The sequence below is a fragment of the Anopheles coluzzii genome, chromosome 3 (genome assembly GCF_943734685.1).
Source record: "Anopheles coluzzii chromosome 3, AcolN3, whole genome shotgun sequence".
NCBI classification, from domain to species: Eukaryota; Metazoa; Arthropoda; class Insecta; order Diptera; family Culicidae; genus Anopheles; species Anopheles coluzzii.
In genome coordinates, this window is record NC_064671.1 from 31,958,019 (window position 1) to 31,985,237 (window position 27,219).

At 44.2% G+C, this 27,219-nt stretch overlaps 8 protein-coding genes across 8 annotated transcripts in view; 7 read left to right on the forward strand and 1 right to left on the reverse strand.

Annotated features, from left to right (window-relative positions):
• Positions 1 to 27,219, reverse strand: part of LOC120955716 (klarsicht protein) — a 192,096-nt gene that overhangs the window by 81,922 nt on the left and 82,955 nt on the right. The window lies entirely within an intron of this gene.
• On the forward strand, positions 10,720 to 13,441 carry LOC120955721 (odorant receptor 4-like). Its single transcript, XM_049609099.1, has 5 exons — positions 10,720 to 11,203; positions 11,269 to 11,819; positions 11,908 to 12,006; positions 12,061 to 12,216; positions 12,284 to 13,441. The coding sequence occupies exons 1-5, from the start codon at positions 10,897 to 10,899 to the stop codon at positions 12,332 to 12,334; spliced, it is 1,164 nt and encodes a 387-aa protein (XP_049465056.1). The 5' UTR covers positions 10,720 to 10,896; the 3' UTR covers positions 12,335 to 13,441.
• Positions 13,883 to 15,437, forward strand: LOC125906390 (odorant receptor 4-like). The gene is made up of 5 exons (XM_040376823.2): positions 13,883 to 14,224; positions 14,307 to 14,857; positions 14,946 to 15,044; positions 15,099 to 15,254; positions 15,322 to 15,437. Exons 1-5 carry the CDS (start codon positions 13,918 to 13,920, stop codon positions 15,370 to 15,372), a joined length of 1,164 nt encoding a protein of 387 aa, XP_040232757.2. The 5' UTR covers positions 13,883 to 13,917; the 3' UTR covers positions 15,373 to 15,437.
• LOC120955723 (odorant receptor 49b-like) lies at positions 15,707 to 17,254 on the forward strand. The gene is made up of 5 exons (XM_040376826.2): positions 15,707 to 16,017; positions 16,078 to 16,625; positions 16,697 to 16,795; positions 16,859 to 17,014; positions 17,103 to 17,254. The coding sequence occupies exons 1-5, from the start codon at positions 15,714 to 15,716 to the stop codon at positions 17,151 to 17,153; spliced, it is 1,158 nt and encodes a 385-aa protein (XP_040232760.2). The 5' UTR covers positions 15,707 to 15,713; the 3' UTR covers positions 17,154 to 17,254.
• LOC120955719 (odorant receptor 30a-like) lies at positions 17,414 to 19,069 on the forward strand. Its single transcript, XM_040376820.2, has 5 exons — positions 17,414 to 17,877; positions 17,939 to 18,492; positions 18,558 to 18,656; positions 18,731 to 18,886; positions 18,954 to 19,069. The coding sequence occupies exons 1-5, from the start codon at positions 17,574 to 17,576 to the stop codon at positions 19,002 to 19,004; spliced, it is 1,164 nt and encodes a 387-aa protein (XP_040232754.2). The 5' UTR covers positions 17,414 to 17,573; the 3' UTR covers positions 19,005 to 19,069.
• Positions 19,414 to 21,124, forward strand: LOC120955718 (putative odorant receptor 92a). The gene is made up of 6 exons (XM_040376819.2): positions 19,414 to 19,731; positions 19,793 to 20,346; positions 20,416 to 20,514; positions 20,587 to 20,742; positions 20,810 to 20,955; positions 21,011 to 21,124. The coding sequence occupies exons 1-5, from the start codon at positions 19,428 to 19,430 to the stop codon at positions 20,858 to 20,860; spliced, it is 1,164 nt and encodes a 387-aa protein (XP_040232753.2). The 5' UTR covers positions 19,414 to 19,427; the 3' UTR covers positions 20,861 to 20,955; positions 21,011 to 21,124.
• LOC120955726 (uncharacterized) lies at positions 21,325 to 22,863 on the forward strand. The gene is made up of 4 exons (XM_049609098.1): positions 21,325 to 21,637; positions 21,713 to 22,432; positions 22,510 to 22,665; positions 22,749 to 22,863. Exons 1-4 carry the CDS (start codon positions 21,331 to 21,333, stop codon positions 22,754 to 22,756), a joined length of 1,191 nt encoding a protein of 396 aa, XP_049465055.1. The 5' UTR covers positions 21,325 to 21,330; the 3' UTR covers positions 22,757 to 22,863.
• LOC120955717 (odorant receptor Or2-like) lies at positions 23,209 to 24,882 on the forward strand. The gene is made up of 5 exons (XM_040376818.2): positions 23,209 to 23,517; positions 23,585 to 24,138; positions 24,202 to 24,300; positions 24,375 to 24,530; positions 24,600 to 24,882. Exons 1-5 carry the CDS (start codon positions 23,214 to 23,216, stop codon positions 24,648 to 24,650), a joined length of 1,164 nt encoding a protein of 387 aa, XP_040232752.2. The 5' UTR covers positions 23,209 to 23,213; the 3' UTR covers positions 24,651 to 24,882.

Here is a 27,219-nt window from a genome sequence, read left to right on the forward strand (position 1 = left end):
AAGGAAGCAGCAAGAAGTCCCGACAAAGTTGACATTGGAGCTCAGAATTATTGTGAGCGTGCCGGAACAGCGTGTTTCTGTTTGCAAACCAATGTCCCTTGAAGTTAAATGCGTTCTTCCTTGCAAAAAAAAACCCGGTGTGCCTATTGCATAATAATTCTACTACGTGCTAGTTTACGATTTCCGTCTCCCAAGCATTAGTCCTGATTTCTATTGTGAGTTCGTCGTTTCGATTCTACGCTAGCAAAAAAAAATCACTCAACGGCAAGATCCCTCCCCTTACTTATTCTGAAACAGAGCTCCTTCCAACAATTCTTCATATTATGCTATCCCACACCCGTTGGTTATTTTCCCACAGGCTTCCCTCGTCGTCGAAACCCGCATCACAACTAACATCAGCAACAACAAACACACCAACCGGAAACATGTCCCGCGTGTCAACCATCAGAAATCTAACAACCCTAACACCATCACCACCATTCTATTGATTACCATTATAGACATCTGTACCATGAACTCTCGGGAAAGAAAGAACAGACTATAATTTCTCTGTATCGGTTCAGGTCAGTGACCGGATGAAACGCACAGCCATTTCACGCCAGGACCAAGAATATCGATTTCCGCAAATATCGCGCACGGGGGTTATTGAACCGAGAGGCTATTTTAGTGAGCAATTTTCCTCCAAAAATGCTCACAAACATTTACATGACAAGGGGAACTATCTCGTATCGTACATCTACACAGCTCAAAACCTAATGAAACTAATTTCTACCGAACCCTTCCGACAACACTAGCCAGCCGTCTCCGAAATTTCATTCTACCACCAGCAGACGACCAGGGCGAAGAAATGGTTTTGTTTTTCCCACTCATTGCACAGCTCTCGGACGCTTTCGCTCTACTTCCGGATGCAAATAGAAGTATCGAATAGCCGTCCCTTCGCATTAGACATTGAAAAAGGGCCACCAACACCACCTGGGTAAGCGGGAAACTAGAGCCCTTTTGCATAGAGGCTTGGTTGGGTGGCTTTGTGTTTTCCCTCCCGTTCGGTTCTGTTGTTACCGCGTTCCACTGACCAAAGGGAGACCCATTTTCCCCGTTGCTTCCATCATGGGGGTTTGGTTGAATTTTCCAATTCTCTTCATCAGCTTCCCCCACTCACGGGTGCTGACATACATTTCACCGTCCGCAAACACACTCTTTTCTCTCTTGTGCTTCGGTGTCTGTTCTGTTTCCAACCATCCATCACACACACAGGTGACGAACGACGCCGAGACCGAGGGCCGACAGTGTACCGGTCAGCTGGCACGGTGGTTGTTTGAAGGTGAATGTAACGGTTTTGTAATTACCGACCTTCGCCCATACAGCGCGCGCGCGCGACGGTTGCAGTACGGACGAAGGGCGCCACGACCCGAATTGAACTACTGTTTTTCATGCTTTTTCTTTCACTGCTCCGTGTGCATCGTTTTTGTTTTCGTTGTTTTGTTTTTTTTTTTTCGTGCTTTCCTCATCATCGCCACGGAACGCGGAAACCAAGCCAACGACACTTGCCACTCGAACGAACCCCTTCTTCACCAACAGAACGGAACCGAAGCTGCGAGATCATTTATCATTATTTTTCCCCGTTTTTCTGCCTCTATTTGTCCCGCCACTGTAATGGTGTCCAACAAACGACACTACATACATCACAGCAAGAGCCCTCGGTATGTGTGTTTGAGTGGAAACTAAAACTAAATCATTTCGTGTCAGTTATCTAATTTGATTGTCAAGCGTTCTGCGGGGCTGCACGCGACGGCTGCTCACTTCAGGGACACGCCGGGTTGGTGAAGGGCGAAGAATACAGGTGTGTTTCGAGCGCCCGAAAATGTGTGTGTCACGAACCTGAACTCTGGCCAGGAAAATAATTATGTTGCGTCCCGTACCACCAACATGGCATAGCAATATTGATTATTTGTCATAGTCAATTTTCAGTGACACATTCTAAACATGTTCATAAATTGTATCTTTTTCTGAACATTCCAGAAAAAATCCGGCTAGAAGGACCATTTTTTGCTCGATGGTATTGATTTTACCCGTTTCTTACACTTAAAACGAATGGGTACTTCAGTGCAACAAAATGCCACCATAAAAACAACCCATCGTGAGGGTGAATGGGACCGTTGTTGACACGCTTCACTGGGTCTGGGCCAGGGCGAGGAAGAGCTATCAAAAAATAACTGCTCAAAACGGGGATGTACGACCTCCAAATTTATCGATTGCGTTTAACGATGCAGCACTGTTACTTTTTTGTCTCCACTCCGCTAATTCAAAAACTACAAGGCGGGTGTTTAACTTCAACGATTTGTCGCTGCCAGTTTGATTGGGTGTGCTTTAATATGAAGGACGCTTGGTGTCGCTTCCTCCTCGACCCCAGTGTCAAACGAACGGCACATAGCCCACAGATATCTCTCTCCAGGTCCTCATGAGTTAAAATGAAAAGACAACCGTCGTCCGTAATTACAGCAGATGATGACAAACTCACCTGAAATGGAGAAGAAAAAAAAAAGAAAACATTAGCACACTGAAACGTCTAGAAACGGCCATGGTTGGGTAGCGTTGCTCTACTGAATCTGCATTCTACTTTTAAATGTAATTGAATCCAAACCAAACGACCACAAGACTACCGTTAGAAGACATACACCACATCGTCCAACATGTTCATCAATTGATCTTGGGCTCCGACTCCTTTGCAATGTCTCTCAATATCACATTCTTCCATCGTCAGCTTCAACAAACGCTTCACACTACACGACCCATAAATTTGTACCCTCAAGTGCTTTTCACGAAAGTGATCAACACGCCGTTTTCGCCTCCTCCCAAGAATCGATCGACCACAAAACACACACTAAACGTTCGGTAAAAAGCCATAAAACACGAGCACGATCACTCACAAGTGCTGTTACCAATAATAGAGCCGACACGTGCGATCGAACCTTAGGGTGAACTTCCGTCCAAAAACCCACCCAATCGAACGTATCCCAATTTTTCGTCACCGAGAGTTTAATTTCTCCTCGGAAAAGCAGTAAACCACCACCATACCAACATAGCAAACACTTCGATAAAACCGGAAAAGATCTTCACCTCTTACGGTGTTATATGTGTGTGTGTGTCACCGTGGTTGTTCTATTTTCGATCTTTTCCGTCTCGCAAGTCCCTCGTATCATCCCAAAAACCGAACCATTCCGCCCGGTCTGTCCCAGCGGTATGGAGTGTCTTTCATCCTCGCTCCCGAGCGTCACTGTACGCTCAAGAGGGCGCGCGCGCCAACCACCAACCAAACACCCACTTTAAATGGGTGAAACGCCGGCAAAAGGTTCATTAAACTCCAAGAAGCATCGTTTCCCAGACCGTTCGTTTCGAGGTTACACCGTCCGCCTACTTCCGCCAGCTTCCACCTCAATCGAACAGAACCTTTTGGAGCACCCAATCAATAGGATCTTCGCGTCAGAACTGTTGGAAAGGTGCTCTCTAACTACAAGAGCCATTCAACACAAAACCGCACCAAGAAAAGTGCATGTTACATAATGCCAGCTCGGCGAAGAGTTGTTGATTTACATCGACCACAAACTCTGCGCACTCGTTAGTGTACCGGAAGAGCGGGAAGACCGTGGCCAACCTTCGGGTCGCGGAGACACGATCGCGGGGCGGATGCATTGATTTACGGGATCGCGCGCCCGACAACCGTGCAAACACAGCAAACCAGTTGACAAACGTGATCCTCACACCAACTCACAGATTGAACGTGAACTTGATTCTCGAAACCACGAGAACGCTCCAACGCGGTTGTGAAGAAGACTCAAGAACCCATTCTACAGCTGCTGATTGCAAAACTTGTTCTCCCACACGACACACACACAGCACTCTTGTTGCGATGCAGTTCTTGAGGAGTTCTTATTGAACTGTACCTGCGCCACACTGAAGGTTGTCGTCTGGATTTGGGCCTACTTTTTGGTGCGATTTTGAAATCGCTCCCGAGAATCATTTTAATTCAATTCACACAAAAAACGAACGATCGCATCCTGTCCCTCTTTTGAAACGGTTTGTAGTTTTAATTCGCAAGCAGAATTCACCACGTGCAGAGTTAATGTCTCGGTCAAGGCAAGCGCGTCGAACAATAATTGGTCAAAACCACCAATCCGTAGAATGAATCATTTACACGCCATCGCTTTACAAATGATGCATTCGCATTTTGATTGACCACTTCTAGCGTGATGTGGTGTGACTTTTCCTTTCTAAATGTGTTACAAAACGATGGCAAGGTTTACATAAAAGACTGAAGATACGGAAGCCACGTACGCGAGATCGAACAAAGAATGAAAACCACAATTTGCCGAGCAAAGACGACAGCGAGCAAAGACATCTATTAGGCAGAAAATGGACAAACATAACACTCCTTCAATTCACTGAGCACTGAGAAGCACGGAACTCCGATGGGCCCGAATAAGAGACGAGCCAGAAATGGAAGGAAATAAGTGTGAGTGGATTCGATTAATTTATGACTGACTGACTAACTGGCGGCACCCCCTGCTGGGTGTGCCATCAGTTTATGCAAAAAACGCAAAACAAACACAGTGCGCGGCTGTCACAGTGGGAACGCGGAGTCTACCAACCAAACCATTTGCCACATCGTTTATCGTGTCCTATTAGCGTGCCTGATGAAGATTGGCAGAGGTGAGAGTTATCGTTGGCGCTGTGCACGGTTATTCCTAATCTGACATGCTGATAACTCTAGCCGGCAATCACTCCTACACATGGAACACCTCTTCGGCAACGGCAAGAAGACTTCACTGCTATCATAATTTACCCAACGACACTCGTACTTTCTTCTTGTCAGACGGTGCGGGGAGGTAGCAAAGAAAAACTGGACAGCTCTCACACTCTCCCAGGGAAACCGGAAATCGAATGCGTTTCCTTCTCGTTTTCCCCATTCCCCCATTTCCTCCACAAGACATGGCATTAGTTGGGACGGTCTCAATTTACGCTCGCCTAACGAGACGTGCGCTTAAAGACGGCGTTCGGTTCGACAACGGATTGTAAGCACATGACAGACGTACACACACACACACCATCTAATGGTGAGATTGTGTGCTGTCGGGAAAATGATGTGCGAATTTGCTAGAGAAAATCCCACCCAGCGTTCCGTCTTCCGTTCCGGCCACCGGATGACTTCGACAGATTGCTGAGAACGGGACTCGCCACCGTGGTGGTGGTGTTGGGGCGTGGCTTACCTATTGCCTCTTTTACAACAACAATTCGAAAAGTGGGTCAACCTGCCGGTGTGGAGTTCGCGGGTTGAAGACGGTGTACTAAAGCCGGACGATAAAGATTAATAAGCGTGCGAGAGAGCGTGCCAGTGAAAAAAAAATGGCAGACATAGCTAGTTAGGAAGTTCGTAATATCCCTGCCAGCATGCGTGGAGCAGATTAATTGAGAGTGGCTGTGTGGTTTGGAGGTTACAATATCCATTATTGGATTAAAGGTACAATATCCATTGCTGGATTAGGTCATCTGACAATTGTGATTTTGAAAATTTCGTAAGCTCGAAATGTCAAGTGATCTGTCGTAATTGCATCCACACGTAGAATTATGCTTCTGAGTTAAAATTTAATGATCTCTACCATCATTGTCTTTGACTTCAGGATCTTGCCCAATTCCCAGGCCTAATCGCTGGGTTCATATTCGACTTCAAAGCTGGTTTGGGCACTGGATATGGATATATTAAAGTTCGCTAGCATTGGAACCCGCGCGGGCGGTGGCACTCCAATCAACATCATTAGCAGATCTTAACGGCTTAAGACACAGCGGGAGAGCCCCGAGTGGAACAGAATTTTGCAAAAGCAACAACCACGAAAAAAACAAGCTCAAATTTGAGCAATCCTTCATTTTATGATTATTTTAGACGGCAACGGGTACCTTCGGGTCGTCCGAGAGACCAACCGAGGCCAATTATTACTAGTCACTGAACGTGTCTCAGACTGCCCGTCCGTGGAACGAACAGTTAGCTCTGTGCTCGACTACTATCGACTCTGCCATGATCTCTCCCTCTGTACCCTTTTCCTTTTAGTCCGATCACCTTCGTTCGCTTTGCAAACACTCAAAGCCGGTTTTTCGCGTTGGGCAACTTTGGTAGCAAAACATCAAAGTTCGGGCTTATGGCTAATCGTTCGAGCTAGCGCCGTCTGTGTACGTCAATTAGCGAACACGAACCAGAGCCTGCACAACCTGTCACCGTTGGCACAACTGGATGGAGTCAGATCGATGTACTGTGCTGCCTTGCCTGCCCGGGGACACATCTAGAGGCGGTTTTTTGCAACTGCTCACGATAACGGTACTCCCCGGTTCGTGGTCCGATACATAATTCGCACTCTTAATTGCTTCTTCGACAGATTATGCTGGTCACGTTGGAAAGTGTAGATATTCGTTGTGGAATAAAATATAAAAAAAAACCTGGTTGTACCAAGAAAACTTATCCGGTGAGAACTTTCTTCCTCCATCTTCAATGGTTAGGTAACGGCGTGTGTTCGTGTATGACTCAATTAACTTTCCCTTCCCCACATATATCACATCTTATCAGCTACGGTGACAGCTGACTGGTTAAATCTCCTTCCAAGGCCCCCTGAACAAAAATAGTTCCCATCAATAGCCGTCCGACCGACCGCTGCTTTGCGAATTATGGCGTGACGGCGTGGCGGCGGGATGACAACATCGCTCTCACCGATGTGCGACACCGCGACTCCCGCATCGGTCATCCAATTTTTGCTAATAATAACCTTTTTCACCGCCAGCCCCAACATATAAGCACTCCCGCAGCGCAAACGGCAAGCGACACTTACGAACACAAGCGCACACAGAGAGATACCAATGTCCCTTCCTACTTGACCATTTGATAGGGAATTGTGTCCCCACCTCCCGTAGCCAGTGCAGTATGTCGTCTGTCCAAGTCCGAAGCAATGACCTCATCCTCAAAAGTTGAAGATCGCCGTCAAGCGACCAACGTGCACCAACACCACCACCAACAGTTGGGAATAAATTTAGCGAACGCGACAACATCACTCGCCTGCGAGAAGCTAACGCATAATTTATGGCGTTAACCCGCAGTGTGTGTCGTCAGCCGGACCTCGTTTAAATTGGACACAGTGTGCTCTACTACATCTGCCGCTCGTGACACTCACGTTTTGCTGTGGCAAAGAGAGGGGCAAATTAGGAGGATACCAAGTTTTACCGGTATGAAGTAGTTGAATAAAAAGGAGTATCACAGAGCATTAGACATTATCGGAACTACTGCATTAGTGTGAAAGATAATTGTCAGGAACAAAGGTTACCGTCAGTATCAGCGAGCCGCATGCAACTGAGACTTTCCTCGGTGTATCATTTGGAATGAATTTTAAATCACTCCCGTCCGCATATCAATAATCAAGCCTAACGATTGATCGGTTGGACAAATCACAATCATTACATTTCAAACCCGTCTTTTTCACTGCGAAAGACCCTAGGATAGGATAGAAACTCTCTTTCCATGTACCATTCATCTGTGTATTGTCCACGGTGCAGCACCTGCTAGCATACCATGAAGTTACTAGAGCTAGACAACCCTCGTGAAGCAATTGCCATCGGGTGCCGTCTGCTTAAACTGTTCGGATTGGGGCGGGATGAACGATTCAAGCTCGTTTACTGGCTCCAGTGTGTGGCATATCTGGCGTTTAGTATCGTACCCCGACTTTTGGTAGAGATCGAGGATATGGTAGCGCTGATGCGCCTTATTGCAGAGCTGGTGTTTGTCGTTTATCTGTGTTTGCAAATAATGGCACTGTACTGCCGACGGCGCCAGCTTTACCGACTGGTGGATATATTGCAGCAATGCATCGATATACCCTACTCGGAGCAAATCGAATCGTTCCTCATACGATCGAACGTCAAAATCAACCAATCGTCCGCAGCCTACGCGCGGTTCTTCATGTGCGTGTACGTGCTGTACTGTACGATGTCACCGTTAGCGTCGGGCTTCGTCTACATTCGCAACCAGCGCAATGCGACGGGCGTGCAGGAAGAGTTTATCATCACCACCGAAATGAAGTACGTATTCCCAGCTCCACAATGGATGTTAATGTTCCTCATGCTTTTTTTTTTTTGCTTGATCTTACACAGCTTATACGACCTGGACATCCGTTACAATCCGCTGCACTACTCGATCTACGCCGGTTTGATATTTGTGCTGTCGGCAATATCTTCGCTATCACTCTGCACCAAGGACGTTATCGACATTGCAGCCATTAAAACGGTGACACTGGTGTTTGGCATTGTAACGATGCAGATTCGTGACCTGCACGAGCAGATCACCCAGGAGCGGTTGAACCGTGTCATCAAATCGCATCGCAACGCGCTGTCTTGCGCGACGCAGCTCGAGCAGGCACTAAACCTATCCGTTCTGTTTCAGTTTGCCTCGTGTAGCGCCATCTGGTGTCTGATGCTGTTCTACATTTTGCTAATGGTTCGCACCTAAAAACACACACGCCTAAACCTTCCCATTTGACGTGATACTAATGATATAATTTGTGTTCAACGCTTAGGGATTGGATTCGCGTGTTCTGAGTGTGGTGTTACTACTGGTAATTGTATCGATCGAAACCTACGCCTACTGTATGCTCGGCTCGCAGTTAACTACACAGGTAAGGAGCTATTGGGAAAGCAAATCAAAAAGAATTTCTAATCATACAATCATACACAGGGTGAAGATCTGCTAATGGCCTTGCAGCAGCTCTCCTGGTACGACCAACCAGTCCCCATCCAGCGGCAAATACTACTAATGATACGACGCTCGCAAACACCACTCATTCTGAGGGCAGGCAAGCTGTTCAGCGCAAACGTCGTGCAGTTTGGTGACATCGTGCAAAAGTCTTACTCCTTTTTCTTGGTGCTAAAAAATGTATTTTAAAACAATTTAAAACGATGCCTGCTTGCTCGCAATTGTCAATCGATAGATTTGTTCCCAGAATGGACATCCACCATTTGTAAAGGACGAGGTCCAGGCACAATAAACTATCATGAATTATGCACCAGTTGTTGGACAAATATTGTTCCTTTCTTTTTTCAACACCTTTTTGCTGCTAACGAGAATATTGATAGCTTCTAAGTAAACCAATAAAAAAACCAGAGCATGAAATATTTACACGCTTTAAACACCTAACGCCAAACAAGCGCAGGTTGAAGCTACTAGCAGGTAGCCTCCAACCCGTTCATTGTCTAAGTTGCGCTGCAGCCATGAAGTTCTTCCAAATCGACGATACTCGCGAGATGCTGCCGATAGGTTGCCGATTGTTAAAGCTTTGTGGTTTGCCTTGCAGTGGCCGTGTGAACCGCAGGTTCTGGCTTATGTGTGTTTTTTTCTTCGTCTTCGGTCAGATCCCACGGTTCCTAATTAAGCTCGACGAGCCTATTGCGCTGGTGCGCGTTGGTGCCGAAATTGTGTACTCGACGTATATATTCTTGCAACTGATTGCACTGTACGCTAGGCGAAGCGATCTTTATCGGCTAATCGATACGTTGCAGGAGTGTGTCGAAAACCCCTACCCGGATGATGTGCGTGCGTTCATCTTGAGCACGAGGGACACAATCAACAAATCTTCAGTTATGTACAGCAAGTGTTTTCTTGCCGTCTGCATATCGTACATTATAATGCCCTTCATGGCAACGAGTGCCGTTGTGGTGCGAAACCGTCGCAACCAGACGGGCGAACAGGAGGAGTATGTGATGCCCACTGAGATGAAGTCAGTAACGCTAATTGCTAACCTATTCCATTGGAAAGAATTTTTTAATTTAAGAAACCACGTTCACTCTATTTTCGACACAGTTTCTACTACCTGGATATTCGCTTCAATCTACTTCACTATTCGCTTTACTTTGGTGCTGTGATTGGACTAAGCGTAATAGGATCGCTGGCACTGTGCACTAAGGACGTCATGGATTTTTCACTCATTCGTACGGCATCGATGCTGTTTCAAGCTACCGCCCAGCAAATTCGGAACCTACCGCCAGGCGCATCGCAGGCCAAGCTCAAAGCCATCATTCATTCACACCGTTCCACCCTGAAATGTGCAGCACAGCTGCAGAATGCGCTTAATCCCGCACTGCTCATACAGATCACATTCTGCACCGCCATTTGGTGCCTCATGCTGTTCTACATACTTCTGCTGGTAATGTGTCTGTGTGTTTGTATGTGAAGCATAGTTAACGAAAGAGGACATTCACGGAAAGTTTTTTGTTGGCAGGGATTCACCTCCAAAGTGATGAATGTATGTTTACTGCTTCTGGTACTAACTTGCGAAACGTACTCGTACTGTCAGCTTGGGACACAGTTCACCTCAAACGTAAGCCCTCATCCTGGGGGACCTAACTATAAATTATGAATTCTTGTAACTTCACTAACTGTGCCACTACCTCCACAGGCAGAGGAAGTGCTCGATGAATTACAGCAACTTGCCTGGTACGATCAATCCATACCAATACAGAAACAAATTTACTTCATGATTCATCGCTCCCAGACGCGTATCGAGCTGACAGCTGGGAAGCTTTTCCCCGTCAACATTGCGCAGTTTAGTGAGATTGTTAAAAAATCATACTCATACTATCTTGTCCTAAAGGATGTCTTCTAAAACTCCAAAACGAGTCCCAATACATATGCCGTAATCATCACTTGTCAACCGCATATCATTCAAACCAACCGTACAACTGCACATTAGCTTGTCACACAACTCAAAACAGGGTTGATATTATAAATAGTAACACCGAAAAGAAACGCAGCAAACATTCTTATACTGTGAAACCAACCAGGACACACCATCAGTGCTTTAGACTCCAAACACGATGGTTGTGTTTGAACCACTGGACGACCCTTTGAAGGTTCTGCCACTGCCTCTTAAACTTCTGGCACTGCTCGGAGTGAACAAGAACCCGTCCGAACGGTTCCGTCTGTACGCCATATACATTTACTTGTGGGTGGCGATGTTCATACCGAAACTCTGCCTGGGATACGAAACCATTCCTCAATGCTTCCGAAGCATCGCCGAGGGTATGTTTTCGTTTAACACTACCGTCACCTTCATTATGTTGCCCCTAAAGATGGACAACTTCGAAGGCTTGCTTCAAAATCTACAGCGTTTTACCCAAATAGGTAAGCAATATGGATTATCATCGTAGCATCGCTCATTACAACTACCAACTCTTCACTCATTTCAGTTACAGTCGAAGAAGACTACAAACAAATTCTAATCAGCCTCAACACGACAATACATAAGTTCACCAAGTTTTACTTCATCTTCACAAATGGGGTCGTGTTTTCCATTACCGGCAGCACGATAGCAGGAATGCTATATACCTACTACACGAAAGATTCGAAATATTCCGCAGCATTTCCGCTCGTAATGGAAAACCGTTTCTACGTGCTGGATTCGCATTACAACCTTGGCCACTGTTTTGTACATCAGGCTCTGATGTTCTTTGCCCTCTACATCCTGTTGGTAATGTTCACCGCCAAGGCCGGTACGCTTTTCGGTTTGATTCGCTTCTGTTCGACCGTGCTGGGAATCATTGTCCTCAAGATCGAGCGACTGAACCAGATCGGACCCGTTGACCAGTATACTGCAGAGCTGAGTGAAATTATCGAACTTCACCAGCTGGTGATCAAGTGTTCCCGCCAGCTGCAGAACATTCTGATGGAAATCCTGTTGGCCCAATTTACTGGCTGCGTGTTTATATGGTGCTTTATGCTGTATTATGTTATGATAAGTGTGAGTGAAGTACAGTTTGATAAAAGTGACACACCGTAACAATTCTCATATTGGACGCATTGTAATAGTTTCGTTTTTCTTTGTCTAGGGAATAACTGCTGAAGGTATTGCCGTGGGAGCCATGCTTATCGCCTTATCAACGGAAACGTTCATCTTTTGCTTGTTGGGGAACGAGCTGACGTTGAAGGTAAGCAATTTTGCTGTCTATTACAAACTTAATCATTATTGCAAAATTGAACAGGGTCTTGAAATTATTACGGCTATGTATTCCACCAATTGGTACGATCAACCGGTCAAGCTACAGAAGATGGTTGTACCAATAATACAGCAAAGCCAACAGCGAATCGGTATAACTGCGGCCAAGTTTTACTACATCGATTACAACAGATACGGACAAGTACGGTGCTAAATTTAATATTCTAGTTACAATCCACTGCAATAATTACTGTCTTCTGACGTTGCAGAGCCTGAAAACCGCCTACTCTTTCTATCTTCTGCTGAAGGACATTTTCTAGACAGCAATTAATTATTCACTAGAGCTTTCAGTTGGATAGATCGAACACACAGCACCGCGGCACGAATGAGAAACCACCGTTGGGCATATTACCAACCAAGCACATAGCTCACAAGTAGATTTTCGTAATCAATACTTTTGATTACTCATCAGCCAATATTTGAATATGCTTTTTGCTATATAACAAATACGATTGTAGCGTTTGAATGCGATCGAACGTTAATATGCACATGTAGTTTAGTTCAATGGCATTGGGAATCATAACAACGATATCCTGCATCATATACCAATCAACGGACAAACGATGAGGTTCTTCCTAATCGAAAAGTCATACGATGTGTCACACCATTCGTTGAAGCTCCTAGGACTGATTGAAACGCGAGATACGTACTCATATTTGTGCTCTTCTTACTGTCAATCGCCGTACCGAAGAATGTGCTTGGATATCCCAACTTTAAAACATCGGTCATGAGTTCAGCTGATGTTTCAAACGAATCAATATTTCGTCTAATAAGCTTCACAAAAACAGTGAGTCTATTTTCCTTGTTGATAAATATAATTTTTTTACTACCTATTGTATTTAAAGTTCCTAGCGAACCATTTCCAGTTGCTCAATATTCAAGCAAGATGAACGCCCACCATCTAAGGCAGGCTATACCATACCGTTCATCTATTGCCAATCAATTTCTACAGCTGCTCTTACAACTCAACTCTCACAAGTACATAACATATTTACCTCAATTCCATATTGCTCGTGTCGCGTTTGTCTTGCACACATTCAGACAGACAAGATTACCTATAGCTGTACGTAAAGACCTGCACCTTGCGATCCTATGTGTTCAACCAACCGGTATACTGCCTCCTAAAAAAAAGCTTGTTGGTAAATGTCATAATCCTCTTTTTTGCTATATATCTTCTGAAAAGCTTTGAAACCTTTCTAAGAACCAGACCATGACTTCCATAAGTTGAATGATTGCTATTGCTATCCTGCAAGTCGTCAAGAAGACGTATTCATTTTTCGTTGTTAACAGACAGTTACCATGCTGCAGCTAACTGTAATTAAATGGAAACTTTGTGCTATTGGAACACTTGAATTCTCAACATTCTTCCAGTTTATTGGGGAAGTTACACTGCAGCCATGAAGTTTTTTCAAGAGTGTGTGTGGCCATTGTACACTAGGCGAGGCGATCTTCATCAGCTAATCGATATGGTCATCTTGAGAATAGAAGACAAAATAAAAAAAATCACCAATTACGCAAAGTTACAACTTTGTAGTTCAGCTCAAATTGCACAGTTTAGTGGGATTGTTAAAAAGTCATACTCATTCTATCTTTAGGACAAGATATCAGGATGTATTCTAATACACATCCACAATGTTTCATACATTGTATGTAATAGTCACTTGTCGCCCGCATATCACTCAAACAAACTGTGCAACTGGACATTAGCTTGTCACACAACTCACAACCGGCTTGTAACTATCAGCCAGGTTACTAAATTCGGTCGCAAAAAAACAAACGACGTAAACATTCTTACACTGTCCGTAACCTAAAGACAACATCAGTTCTTTAGACTCCAAACACGATGGTTGTGTTCGAACCACTGGACGACCCTTTAAAGGTTCTGCCACTGCCTCTGATGTTGCTGGCACTGCTCGGAGTGAACAAGAACCCGTCCGAACGGTTCCGTCTTTACGCCATCTACGCCTACCTTTCCATTGCGTTGTTCATACCTAAACTCTGCCTAGGATACGAAACCATTCCTCAATGCTTCCGAAGCATCGCCGAGGGTATGTTTTCGTTCAACACTACCATCACCTTCATTATGTTGCCCCTAAAGATGGACAACTTGGAAGGCTTGCTTAAAAATCTAAAGCGTTTTACCGAAATCGGTAGGTACTAATCCGTACTTTACTTCCTAAACAAACATTTCTATGGTGTTAGTTCTATTTGCTAACTATTCATTCCTTTCAGTTATCATCAATGAAGACTACGAACAGATCCTGATTAGACTCAACACGGCAATACATAAGTTTACCAAGTATTACTTCATTTTTACAAATGGGATCGTCTTTGCCATGACCAGCAGCACGATTGCAGGAATGTTCTATACCTACTACACGAAAGATTCGGAACGCTCCACAGCATTTCCGCTCGTATTTGAAAATCGTCTCTACTTGATAGACTCGCACTACAACCTTGGCCACTGTTTTGTACATCAAGCTCTGATGTTCTTTGCCCTCTACATCCTGTTGGTAATGTTCACCGCCAAGGCCGGTACGCTTTTCGGTTTGATTCGCTTCTGTTCGACCGTGCTGGGAATCATTGTCCTCAAGATCGAGCGTCTGTGCCAGATCGGACCCGTTGACCAGTATACTGCAGAGCTGAGTGAAATTATCGAACTTCACCAGCTGGTGATCAAGTGTTCCCGCCAGCTGCAGAACATTCTGATGGAAATCCTGTTGGCCCAATTTACTGGCTGCGTGTTTATATGGTGCTTTATGCTGTATTATGTTATGATAAGTGTAAGTGAAGTACAGTTTGATAAAAGTGACACACCGTAACAATTCTCATATTGGACGCATTGTAACAGTTTCGTTTTTCTTTGTCTAGGGAATAACTGCTGAAGGTATTGCCGTGGTAGCTATGCTTATCGCCTTATCAACGGAAACGTTCATCTTTTGCTTGTTGGGGAACGAGCTGACGTTGAAGGTAAGCAATTTTGCTGTCTATTACAAACTTAATCATTATTGCAAAATTGAACAGGGTCTTGAAATTATTACGGCTATGTATTCCACCAATTGGTACGATCAACCGGTCAAGCTACAGAAGATGGTTGTACCAATAATACAGCAAAGCCAACAGCGAATCGGTATAACTGCGGCCAAGTTTTACTACATCGATTACAACAGATACGGACAAGTACGGTGCTAAACTTAATATTCTAGTTACAATCCACTGCAATAATTACTGTCTTCTGACGTTGCAGAGCCTGAAAACCGCCTACTCTTTCTATCTTCTGCTGAAGGACATTTTCTAGACAGCAATTAATTATTCACTAGAGCTTTCAGTTGGATAGATCGAACACACAGCACCGCGGCACGAATGAGAAACCACCGTTGGGCATATTACCAACCAAGCACATAGCTAACAAGTAGATTTTCGTAATCAATACTTTTGATTGCTTATCAGCCAATATTTAAATATGCTTTTTGCTGTATAACAAATACGATTGTAGCGTTTGAATGCGATCGAACGTTAATATGCACATGTAGTTTAACTTAATGACCAGTTTCAAATAAACGTCACTGCGACGATATATAGCCCATTGGTGGTCACAACAACGACCTACTACATCATATACCAATCAGTGGACCAGCGATGAGGTTCTTCTTAATCGAAAAACCGCCCGGTGTGCCGCACATTGCACTGAAGCTCCTAAGACTGGTTGGAGTTTCACAGACGCAAAGCGAAAGATATCGATACGTGCCGATGTTTGTGCTATTTTTACTTACAATAGCTATACCGAAGATTGCGTTTGGATATCCCAACTTTGAGACATCTATCATCGGTTTGGCTGAGCTGTTCTTTCAAACGAATCGTTTCGTTGGGGTATTATTGTTAGTGCTCTATAGTGATTCGATTTTTGAGCTTGTGCGACAGTCAGAATTCTTCGCGAAGAAAGGTAAGTCGATTACCATTTTTTGTTTTAGGACTTATTACTAATAGTATGCCGAATTTAAAGTTCTTAGCGAAACGTCTCCAGTTGCTGAATATCTTACCAAGATGGACACCCAAGTCACCAAAATCACTAAACTGTACCTTACCGCCCTTCTGGTACCGGCTAACTTCTACAGCTACTCCCCAATTGTTGCGACCCTTTGGAAGTATTACAACACATACGAAAACGACACCGTCCCGGAGTTTACCCTACACATGGAGGAAAGCTTCTACAGACTAAATGTTCGGGAAAAGCTGGACCACTACCTGATCTTTGGTGCCATCATGGTGCCAATTTCGTTTCTTTGTGCTCTCGTCGGAACAGCCAAACTTGTGTCGATTCTGAGCCTCATCAAGTACTGCACCATCTACTTCCAGCTGGTTAAGGTTAAACTAGAAGAGGTTGGCCGTTCTCAAAATTATGCTAGTGATATAAGATCCGCTATTCAAATGCATCAAAGTGCGCTCAGCTGTGCCGATTTGCTACATGATATCACCGCTCCCATCATGCTACTGCAGCTAGTGCTTTGTATAATGGTGTGGAGTTCAATGCTGCTGTACTTCACCGTGGCGGTAAAATGCAACAGATTAATACTTATCTCACAGATATTTCAATCTCCACTCACTTCATCTCTCACATCCAGGGATTTAACACACAGTTTATTAGTCTGTTTATATTGTTCATGTTCGACACAACCGAAACGTTTGGATATTGCTACTTGGGTAATCAACTTTCTGACGAGGTGATTTAGCGGTTGATCCAATCGGCAAACAGGCTTCGACATTAATTCATTATTTCCTTTCAGAGTGCTCGTGTCGCCAGTGTTGTGTACGACTGCAGATGGGAAGGTATGCCTCCAGCTTTACGCAAAGACCTGCAGCTCATAATGCTACGTGCTCAACGGTCTGTTGGTATTACTGCTGGCAAGTTTTGTTTTATGAATATGGAACAGTTTGGTGAGGTAAGTGTCGCAATCGTCTGCGAAAATATGGCAGAAAATCGATTAATTATGACACAAAATCCATTTGTTTAACGTTTCCCTATTACAGGTCGTCAAGACAACGTATTCATTTTTCGTTGTCTTGAGGGATCAATTTTAAAAGCAATATTAATATTTAATGCAAAGCAACCATAAATTAGAAAAGCTAAGTAAGATATTGATATACCCGATGCCTTGTTAATTACTAGTTCTAGTGTTAATAATTAATACTGACACACAGTAGCAAATACAGCGACAAGAATCAAAAGATAACGTTCACTAGCAATTACACGCACATGGTTAGATATAAATTCCACGTACTCGATTCTTTTTCACCACTGTAGTATGCTCGAGGCCATAAATTATTACATTCATATTTTTACATTGGATAAATTCAAGCTTCGCATTCAATCAGTACAATACTTACAGAGAAAGTATCTTGCTAGTAACAGCTCATTATTAGCGCAGGTTTTAGGCTCATAACACCGTCATTTTTTATTGAAAAATCATCGTTTCCAAGCGTCCATCACTATTGTTCCGGATGAACTTCCTCCGACAGGAGCAACCGGCTGGCATGCCTCATATCTCCATCAAGCTGCTCCGAGTGTTTGGCGTTACTGGCCGTCCAGAGGAACGCTTTCGCATTCTGCCGGTTATGATGACCTACGTTTTCTGCATAGTAGTGCCCAAGTGCTTCTACGGATACCCCAATCAGGAGATAGCCATCATTGGCATAGCCGAGCTGTTTTTCTTAACCAACTCGTTTTGTGGAATGTTTCTGTTGTTTCTGAACAGACATAAGCTAGCTGAATTTATTAGACATGTACGAACTTTTTCTCTAACGGGTAAGTTTATGGATAGCAAAAAGAAATAGTAATATAATTGATACAGTGATAATTGATACAGTTCTCCAAGAGTCACCTCCCGCGGTGGTCCAGCATTTGACGACCCAGCACGACTTCATCCACAAGATAACCCGAATCTATTGCATCGTAGTGATGTTTGCAGCCCATTTCTACGTGCTAACTCCCTTTCTCTCAACCCTCTACGCGTTCTACGGTACGGTACGGAACGAAAACGCAACAATGCACTTTGCACTGCAAATTGAGGAAAACTTCTATGGACTTCAGACTCGCACGACGACTTCGCACTACTTGCTCTTCGGCATGATCATGACGCCTACCGTCTATCTCTGCGCATTCACCGGCACGGTGAAAACTGTGACCATCTGTGACACTACCATCCATTGTATCCTTTACTTTCAACTGGTACAACTAAAGCTACGGATCGTGACGCAGGACAACACGTTCCGCCAGGAGTTGAAGACGGTTGTGAAGATGCATCAGGATGCACTTAACTGTGCAAGCCTGCTTGAATCTATCACGTCACTGGTGCTGTTGCTCCAGCTGATTCTATGCGTATTGATCTGGAGCTCAATGCTCCTTTACTTCACCGTGTCAGTAAGTGATGATCTCATCTAATACAAACCCTTTAAATCTGACACATTTTGAGTTTTCGATTGCAGGGATTCGATCTAAATTTTATTAGCCTGATTGTCCTGTTCGTGTTCGATACAACGGAAACCTTTGCCTACTGTTATCTTGGGGAACTGCTATCGTACGAGGTAAGTTTTTTTTATGCCAATATGATAGAGATTCTTAAGTTCTCTCTTTCTATTGATCTTTTCATTCTGTTCAGAGTGCTCGTATAGCACACATCGTTTACAAAAGCGGCTGGGAGCAACAAAACACGTACGTACAAAAAGATCTTCAGCTAATTATCGCGCGCGCACAAAGGCCTGTTGGCATTACCGCTGGCAAATTTTGCTACATGAACATGGTACAACTTGGCATTGTAAGTTGTGGTGATATCTCTTCTAAAAGCTGACGCACTGAACGTTGTCTCTAATGTTCATTTGCAGATAGTGAAAACTACCTACTCTTTCTTTGTTATATTGAGGGATCTGATTTAACTTCGTATGTTTACGCTCTGCAATTGTATCGATTTTGAATCACATGTACTAGTGTTAGTGTGGTGTATGGTGTCGAAGAAACAATATTAATAGCGCTAATCAAATATTTACTATTGACACGCTGCAGCAAAATCGACAACAAGAAATAAAGCACAACACGCACAGGAGATCGATCACAAAGTTTACTGTAAAATGCTCGAGCCTTCATTCCTGTTCAATGCTGCAGTGTGTTTGTGGTCATACATTATTACATTCAACCTATGCTCCTCAATTAAAGCCACACATTGAACTTTTTATTCACACGAATCCAATTATAAGAGTATTATATAGAAATGTGCCAACCAGTTGACACCTCATTGTAAGAAAAGATTTCAGCCTCGCAACACTGACATCGACTACTAGCGTCCACCACTATTACTCCAGATGAATTTCCTCCGACAGGAGCAACCGGCTGGGATGCCTCATATCTCCATCAAGCTGCTTCAACTGTTTGGCGTTACCGGCCCACCAGAGGAACGCTTTCGTATCCTGCCGGTTATGCTGGCCTACTTTTTCTTCATAGTAGTGCCCAAGTGCTTCTTCGGATATCCCGACCTTGAGATAACAATCATTGGCACCGCTGAGCTGATTTTCCAATCCAATACTTTTTGTGGAATGTTTTGGTTGTTTCTGAACAGACACAAGCTAGCACAGTTCATTACACAAGTACGAAATTTTTCTCTAACGGGTAAGTTTATGGATGTAAGGATAAAACTGTAAAATAATTGAGTCTCCTTCACATCACACAGTTTTCCGAGAGTCACCTCTAGCGGTGGTCCAGCATTTAACGACCCAGCACGACTTCATCCACAAGATAACCCGAATCTATTGCATCGTAGTGATGTTTGCAGCCCACTTCTACGTGCTAACTCCATTGCTCTCAACGTTCTACGCGTTCTACGGTATGGTACGGAACGATAACGCAACCATGCACTACACGCTGCAAATGGAGGAAAACTTCTACGGACTACAGACTCGCACGACGACTTCGCACTACCTGCTCTTCGGCATGATCATGACGCCCACCATTTATCTCTGCGCCTTCACCGGTACGGTAAAGATTCTGAGCATCTGTAACATTACCATGTATTGTACCCTCTACTTTCAACTGGTACAACTGAAGCTGCGAACCGTTACGGAGGACAACACGTTCCGTCAGGAGGTGAAGTCGATTGTCGTAATGCATCAGGATGCGCTTAACTGTGCAAGCCTGGTAGAATCTATCACGTCACTAGTGCTATTACAGCAACTGGTCCTATGCGTAATGATCTGGAGCTCAATGCTGCTTTACTTCACCGTATCGGTACCTATGAAACTCATCGTAGGCGTGAATCAACTTTTATCAAAACTGACTCTAAGCTTTCGATTACAGGGATTCGATTTGAACTTTATTAACCTTCTCGTCCTTTTCGCTTTTGATACAACAGAAACCATTGCTTACTGCTATTTTGGAGAGCAGCTATCGAACGAGGTAAGTGATCCATCGTCATGTCACTAAGAAAGAGACGTTCAAGATTTTTTGAACGGTTTTTTTTCTGTTCAGAGTGCTCGTGTGGCACATACCGTTTACGAAAGTGGATGGGAAACTCAAACTCCCGACATACAGAAAGATCTTCAGCTAATTATCGCGCGCGCACAAAGGCCGGTTGGCATCACTGCTGGCAAGTTTTGCTACATGAACATGGAACAACTTGGCATTGTATGTTGTATAGGAACAAAAGATATCTCATCTGGATCAGTCACGATGATCTCGCCTTTATTTCCAGATAGTAAAAACTACCTACTCTATCTACGTCATATTAAGAGATCAGTTTTAAGTTCGTTTCTGTGCGTTCTATCTTCGGAACGGCCATATAGATACCGATTCTGAGCGACATCAAATACTGGACCATTTTCATTCTAGCTGCTTAAGGTACGGTTAAAAATCTTTTACCGACTTCTCTGAGTTTATTGTTTCCATTTTCCAGGTCGTCAAGACAACGCATTAAATTTTCGCTGTGTTGATGGATCAATGCCAACAGCGGTTACGCAAGCACATTTAAAATGCGTTCTACTTCAAACACGATGCACTCCAATCGCTAATCTCAACGACCCGGGTTACATTTGCACCTGTCACACACGCTCCATGCATTATAGAACAGCGTAATGATTTGAACGGTTATTATCTTTTGCAGCAAAACCCCGTTTGATGTTATCACGCATAACGAATTGAGTGTGTTAAATTTTAACAAAGCTTGCTTCAGTTAGCCAGTGTCTCAACATTCAGCAACAACTATTTAGCAGAAAAATGAGACGATTTTTCACCATCCACAAGCCACCGGGAGTGCCACATCTCGCGTTAAAACTGCTTCATGCCGTAGGAATTGCCAATGGAGAAACATTTTCGCATCGCTTCACCGCAGTGTATTTGTTGTTCATTTTTTTCATCGCGATTCCCAAACTATTCTGCGGCTACACCAGCTTCGAGGCGTCCGTCGTCGGGTTGGCCGAGCTATTCTTTCAGCTCAACAACTTTACTGGCTTGTTACTGGTTTTGGTAAGTAGCAAACAGTTACAGTGCTTGGTTCGAGTTGGTCAAACTATCGCCGACGAAGGTAGGCAATGCACTTTCAAAAATTATCTCATTGCGTGTGTTAGTCCTTCTACAATATATTATTATTCCGTGACAGTTTTCCAGTTCGCCCAGGCTGATATGCGCCAGCTGCTAACGTCCCATCACAAGCGAATGCACACATGGACCAGATATTACTGTCTAGTCATCTTGTACACCGTTAGCATTTTTGCTACCGCACCAATTTGCGCCACGTTCTGGTCGTACGTTCGGGCTGCTCATCGGAACACCACCGCACAGTACGTGCTCCATATGGAGGAAGATTTTTACGGACTGCAGATTCGTTCCTCACTGCGAAGCTATCTTATGTTCGCCATCCCGATGGTACCGATGTCGTACGTCTGTGCATATGTTGGATGTGCCAAAATTATGATCGTCTTCAATTTCACCAGCTATTGCACCGTCTACTTTCGGCTGGTTACATTCCAACTGCAATACCAAACTCGAACAGTTCCGTCTGATCGTGACAGCATTATAACGATCGTTACGATGCACCAGCAGGCACTGTGCTGTGCTGATTTGTTGGAAACCATCGTATCCCCGATCATGCTGATGCAGATTGTCCTGTGCGTGCTTATGTCAAGCTCTATGATACTGTACTTTACATTCGCGGTGAGTGAACAAACTGCTACTAGCAAAGATTTATCTATCAGCTATCTTCTTATGCTCAACCTTGCAGACTATGAGCGGCCACATGATAAATGTGTTGTTGCTGTTTTTGGTTGTTTCGACCGAAACCTTCGGCTACTGTTACCTCGGTACTCAACTTTCGATGGAGGTAACCCCTATTGCATAACACACTTGCTTAAAAGCATATCACACGCACGTATTTATTTTTTAAATTCTCATTTACAGTGCGCACGGATCGCATATGCCGTATACAACGGAAAATGGGAGCAACAGCCGAGGGAGATCGCAAAACACCTTCAGCTAATTTTGCTACGCGCACAAAAGCCCATTGGTATAACCGCCGGCAAGTTTTGTTTCATCAACATGGAGCAATTCGCAAAGGTACATCATCATAAACGGCTTTCCATCAACATATTCTATAATGTTTCAAAATAATAAGGCTATATTGTCTCCACCCCCTGCAGCTCCTTAAAACTACCTACTCAGTGTTTATCCTGCTGAGAGATTTATTGTAAATTGACCGGTTAAATGAAGCAAAACTAGATATTGATTTACCCGATGGCTGGTGTGATTGTTGCCACGGGTGTGCTCTGATCAAATATTTACTATTGACACGCTGCAGCAAATTAGGCACCCAGCAACAAAGCACAAACTCCACTGGGAATTGCTTACACATGGTTAGAAACAAAGTCTACTCGAATCCTTTTCATCACTACAGTGGGTTTGTGATCAAAAATTAATACCCTTAGTTTTATTCCGGGCAGATTCAACCGTATCGACTTGGTGATAGTAACAACGGGCTCGTACACGTAGCAAATTGGATTTAAATTATCAGCTCCTTATATTCAAAAGTGCAGTCCTGTTGGCAGCTCAGTACAAATTTCAGCCTCGCAACACTGACATCATCTCCGCTCATCCATCACAATAAGATGAACTTCCTAAGACAGGAGCAACCGGCTGGCATGCCTCATATCTCCATCAAGCTGCTCCGAGTGTTTGGCGTTACCAACCATTCAGAGGAACGCTTTCGTATCGTGCCGGTTATGCTGACCTACTTTTTCTTCATAGTAGTGCCCAAGTGCTTCTTCGGATATCCCGACCTTGAGATAACAATCATTGGCACCGCTGAGCTGATTTTCCAAACCAACTCCTTTTGCGGAATGTTTCTGTTGTTTCTGAACAGACGCAAACTGGCTGAGTTCATTCAACATGCTAGAAGTTTTTCCCAAACGGGTAAGTTTTAACAAACTAGAATAATTATAATCAATAATCAAAATTAACCCTGCACAATTTGTTACAGTTATCCGTGCGTCACCTCCAGCGGTGGTCCAGCATTTGACGACCCAGCACGACATGATCCACAAGATAACCAGAATCTTCTGCATCGTAGTGATGTTTGCAGCTCACTTCTACGCATTAGCTCCTTTTCTTTCTACGCTCTACACGTTCTACGGTACGGTACGGAACAAAAACGCAACCATGCACTACACGCTACAAATGGAGGAAAACTTCTACGGACTACAGACTCGCACCTCGGCTACGCACTACCTGATCTTCGGTGTCGTCATGACGCCTACCGCGTATCTCTGTGCCTTTACCGGCACGGTGAAGACTCTAACCATCTGTAATATTACTACCTACTGTACCCTTTACTTTCAACTGGTACAACTGAAGCTACAAACTGTAACGCAGGACAACACATTCCGTAAAGAGTTGAAGTCGGTGATCAAGATGCATCAGGATGCACTTAACTGTGCAAGTCTGGTAGAATCTATCACGTCACTAGTGCTGTTACAGCAACTGCTTCTATGCGTATTGATCTGGAGCTCAATGCTGCTTTACTTCACCGTATCGGTAAGTGGCAAGTAACCTTATTGAATGTATCATCAAACTTGACACTGAGCTTACAATCTGCAGGGATTCAATGTAAACTTTATGAACCTTTTCGTACTGTTCGTGTTCGACACAACGGAAACCTTTGCCTACTGTTATCTTGGGGAAAAGCTATCGTACGAGGTAAGTTGTTCTTTTGATGCCAGTGTTATGAAGATTCTTAAGTTCTTCCTCTCTCTCTCTGTTTTTCTGTTCAGAGTGCTCGTGTAGCACATACCGTTTACGAAAGTGGCTGGGAAACTCAAACCACCGACATACAGAAAGATCTTCAGCTAATTCTTGTCCGTGCTCAAAGTCCAGTTGGCATCACTGCTGGCAAGTTTTACTACATGAACATGGAACAGTTTGGCATTGTAAGTTGTGGTGATATCTCTTCGTAAGCTGACGCCCTGACGATCGTTTTCTCTCATCTTTATTTCCAGATAGTAAAAACTACCTACTCGTTCTTTGTGATATTGCGGGATCAGATTTAAAAAGGATTTCATGTACACCACACACCACCCGAAGAGAGCAAATTTCACTTACACAAAAAAACTCACCAACCACTGTAGTACTTCAGTAAAACAACACTAAAATTGCACTACGTATGTTCAACTAGATCCAACAAGCGATGCTTACCTAAAAGTAGAGAAATAATAAAACAAACACTAATTAGTTGTGTTGCAATGCAAAATAAAAAGATGAACATATGTTACGCCATCATCATCGAGCTAGTATAACGCAATTACTAGCGATGCGCCCACGTTTCAACACGACTTATATAAAGCGATTTTCTAAAAGAAGCAAACCACCACGCAATCGCTTCCTTCACAGTCGCGTTTAAATATTGATTGAGTTTTCTCCAGTTTTCGCATGCCACAGCACCGGCCACCAGCAGCAAGCGGACTATGGGATGCATAAATCAGCCAGCAAATCGCGCTGCATCAGCGCTTTGTGCACGTGCACTCAGGCTTGTAAAGCCTGAAACACATGGAATCGATTATTGGGCCCACCGAAACGGCGTTCAATCAACGAGGGTGGCCTCTCAGGGCTCTGTTCACGCCATCCTACGCGTCAGCCAAGCAGCAACAGCAGAAGCATTTAGGCTTGATCGCAGAGGATGCGCTACTGAAACTTAATCTTTAGACAACCTCTTACCCACCCATCAAGGCTGCAAGTTTTTCGTAATCCCGAAAGAAATTACACATTTGTAAACAGAAAGCCTACACAGCATTTCCAATATCGGTTTACATGCTTTCGAGCAGTGTTTGCCACCGGACGGATAGTTTGTGTTTACGTTAAGCGACATATCTCCCGCAGGATTGTCATAAACCCTTTAAAAACTGTCGCTGTGATGTCAAACAAACACAGCACAACCATAACCTGATCCCGAGGCACCGCCCGATCATCGATCGTCCTCGTCTGCTGCACCACACACATCGTCATATCTGTTCTGCCCAAAAATGGCAACCGGGCCCTCAGTAGGTCGGGCCACCGATGTGCGCAAAGGCCTTTCCCTCTCACCGTCGTTGTTCCTGTCGCTTGAAGACCTTCCACACACCGCTGGGATAAGCAGCAGCAGCAGCAATAGGTTTCAATTTTCCTCTTTTGCATAATGAAAAGATGGCTTTGGTTGTGGAGGAGATGCCTCTGAATCGTTTGATGCGGAGGTAGCAACAGCAACGAAAAAGGAATCATATTTCAGACGTAAATGAAGAGACTGCCGTTCAAATGATACATTGAGCCCCACACTCAAGACACTTGGCACGGTGGCACTGACGTGCATTAATTATTCAAATGAAGATTGCGCTTTCTATTCGAGTTAAAAACTCATTCATCTTTTTACAAATAATCAGATTTCGAAAGCACAAAAACGATCTTTTCGATTTCTTGTAGCTAAGTATGTGCTATTCTTTGTTGAAGAAGGTTGGTCTTGCTATCAAAAGCCCACACACACACACGTAAAATTACACAAGCCGTTTCCGTTACGCGACCCTCGAAGCGCGATGACTTCATTTTTGGACAGTGGCAAAAACGCAAAGCCATTGCCTTTATATAGCGGTCCCGCGTTTGCTGCGCTACACTACGTCACGAAGATCACCTTGAAAGCAGCTCGAAGGCAGGATGCTTGTTTTTATTATTTTCCACTCCAACAAGCTTTAAGCAACGCGCAAGAAGTTACATGCAGTCCTGCCGTGTGGTTTTTGTTGCTGCTTGCACCACCACCAATCACCAACAAACAAACTCCCCCGCCCCCTGTTGATGACACACAAATTGAATAAATTGTACCAACGACCAGCTGTACTCAAGTGTGTACATACACTAGCTCAAAATACGTTTTTTTCTTTTTTTGGTTTTAAGAAGGAAAATCTTTTTCCAACCTGAGCTCGAAACAAAATCACGTTCCATCAAAAGCCCCACCACACCGCTGCGTACTCTACTTTTTACTCGCTGTCATTTTCCACCTTACCGGCTGACGGACGGGTAGTGTGTGGATGGCGCCACACGAGGCGCGAAGAAGCCCCACGAGCTGAACGGTGAAAACGTTACACTGCTACCACGCACACATTCCAGTCGCAGCAAGGGAAGGTGGTGTAGAGAATGAGGAGGAAGGGAAGTGGTGTGGCAAAAACTATAAAGCCCTATATTTTCCCTTCGATCAAGCGCGATGGTCAACACCGGCACGCAAACTACATTTTCGTTCCATTTTGCTTTTTGTGTGCGTGTGTGTATGCCATCATTTGCTCCAGAAACGACGACAAGGGAGAATGGAACGTACGTGCAACGATAACGGGCCAGAAAATGGGGAAGCAAGAGACCACAAAAAGGGTAATGTCTTTTCGTAGTACAGGAATCAATAAGAGAGAAAAAAAAGCATTGGATGTGCGGGAGCAATTTCCAAAGGCCACCGTACTATCTTCTGCGAGCAGTTCTTGTGGTACACCCTATTATCGTTCACTGACTCGGAACACACGGAGACACACGTGGAAACTACTTTTCCTGCCAGTCAACATTCCCAGGCCGGGAGGTCGCCGTGTGTAGCAGTGTCCAGCTGGAAGCAAA

Coding starts and splice junctions, on each gene's coding strand:
- LOC120955721 (XM_049609099.1), top strand. CDS start 10,897: ATGGTTGTGTTTGAACCACTGGACGACCCTTTGAAGGTTCTGCCACTG. Junction 11,820..11,907: donor TGTATTATGTTATGATAAGT/GTGAGTGAAGTA, acceptor TTCTTTGTCTAG/GGAATAACTGCTGAAGGTAT. Junction 12,007..12,060: donor GGAACGAGCTGACGTTGAAG/GTAAGCAATTTT, acceptor AAAATTGAACAG/GGTCTTGAAATTATTACGGC.
- LOC125906390 (XM_040376823.2), top strand. CDS start 13,918: ATGGTTGTGTTCGAACCACTGGACGACCCTTTAAAGGTTCTGCCACTG. Junction 14,858..14,945: donor TGTATTATGTTATGATAAGT/GTAAGTGAAGTA, acceptor TTCTTTGTCTAG/GGAATAACTGCTGAAGGTAT. Junction 15,255..15,321: donor ATTACAACAGATACGGACAA/GTACGGTGCTAA, acceptor CTGACGTTGCAG/AGCCTGAAAACCGCCTACTC.
- LOC120955723 (XM_040376826.2), top strand. CDS start 15,714: ATGAGGTTCTTCTTAATCGAAAAACCGCCCGGTGTGCCGCACATTGCA. Junction 16,626..16,696: donor TGCTGTACTTCACCGTGGCG/GTAAAATGCAAC, acceptor TCTCACATCCAG/GGATTTAACACACAGTTTAT. Junction 17,015..17,102: donor ATATGGAACAGTTTGGTGAG/GTAAGTGTCGCA, acceptor TCCCTATTACAG/GTCGTCAAGACAACGTATTC.
- LOC120955719 (XM_040376820.2), top strand. CDS start 17,574: ATGAACTTCCTCCGACAGGAGCAACCGGCTGGCATGCCTCATATCTCC. Junction 17,878..17,938: donor ACGAACTTTTTCTCTAACGG/GTAAGTTTATGG, acceptor TAATTGATACAG/TTCTCCAAGAGTCACCTCCC. Junction 18,493..18,557: donor TCCTTTACTTCACCGTGTCA/GTAAGTGATGAT, acceptor TTTCGATTGCAG/GGATTCGATCTAAATTTTAT.
- LOC120955718 (XM_040376819.2), top strand. CDS start 19,428: ATGAATTTCCTCCGACAGGAGCAACCGGCTGGGATGCCTCATATCTCC. Junction 19,732..19,792: donor ACGAAATTTTTCTCTAACGG/GTAAGTTTATGG, acceptor CACATCACACAG/TTTTCCGAGAGTCACCTCTA. Junction 20,515..20,586: donor GAGAGCAGCTATCGAACGAG/GTAAGTGATCCA, acceptor TTTTCTGTTCAG/AGTGCTCGTGTGGCACATAC.
- LOC120955726 (XM_049609098.1), top strand. CDS start 21,331: ATGAGACGATTTTTCACCATCCACAAGCCACCGGGAGTGCCACATCTC. Junction 21,638..21,712: donor TCAAACTATCGCCGACGAAG/GTAGGCAATGCA, acceptor ATTCCGTGACAG/TTTTCCAGTTCGCCCAGGCT. Junction 22,433..22,509: donor GTACTCAACTTTCGATGGAG/GTAACCCCTATT, acceptor TCTCATTTACAG/TGCGCACGGATCGCATATGC.
- LOC120955717 (XM_040376818.2), top strand. CDS start 23,214: ATGAACTTCCTAAGACAGGAGCAACCGGCTGGCATGCCTCATATCTCC. Junction 24,301..24,374: donor GGGAAAAGCTATCGTACGAG/GTAAGTTGTTCT, acceptor TTTTCTGTTCAG/AGTGCTCGTGTAGCACATAC. Junction 24,531..24,599: donor ACATGGAACAGTTTGGCATT/GTAAGTTGTGGT, acceptor CTTTATTTCCAG/ATAGTAAAAACTACCTACTC.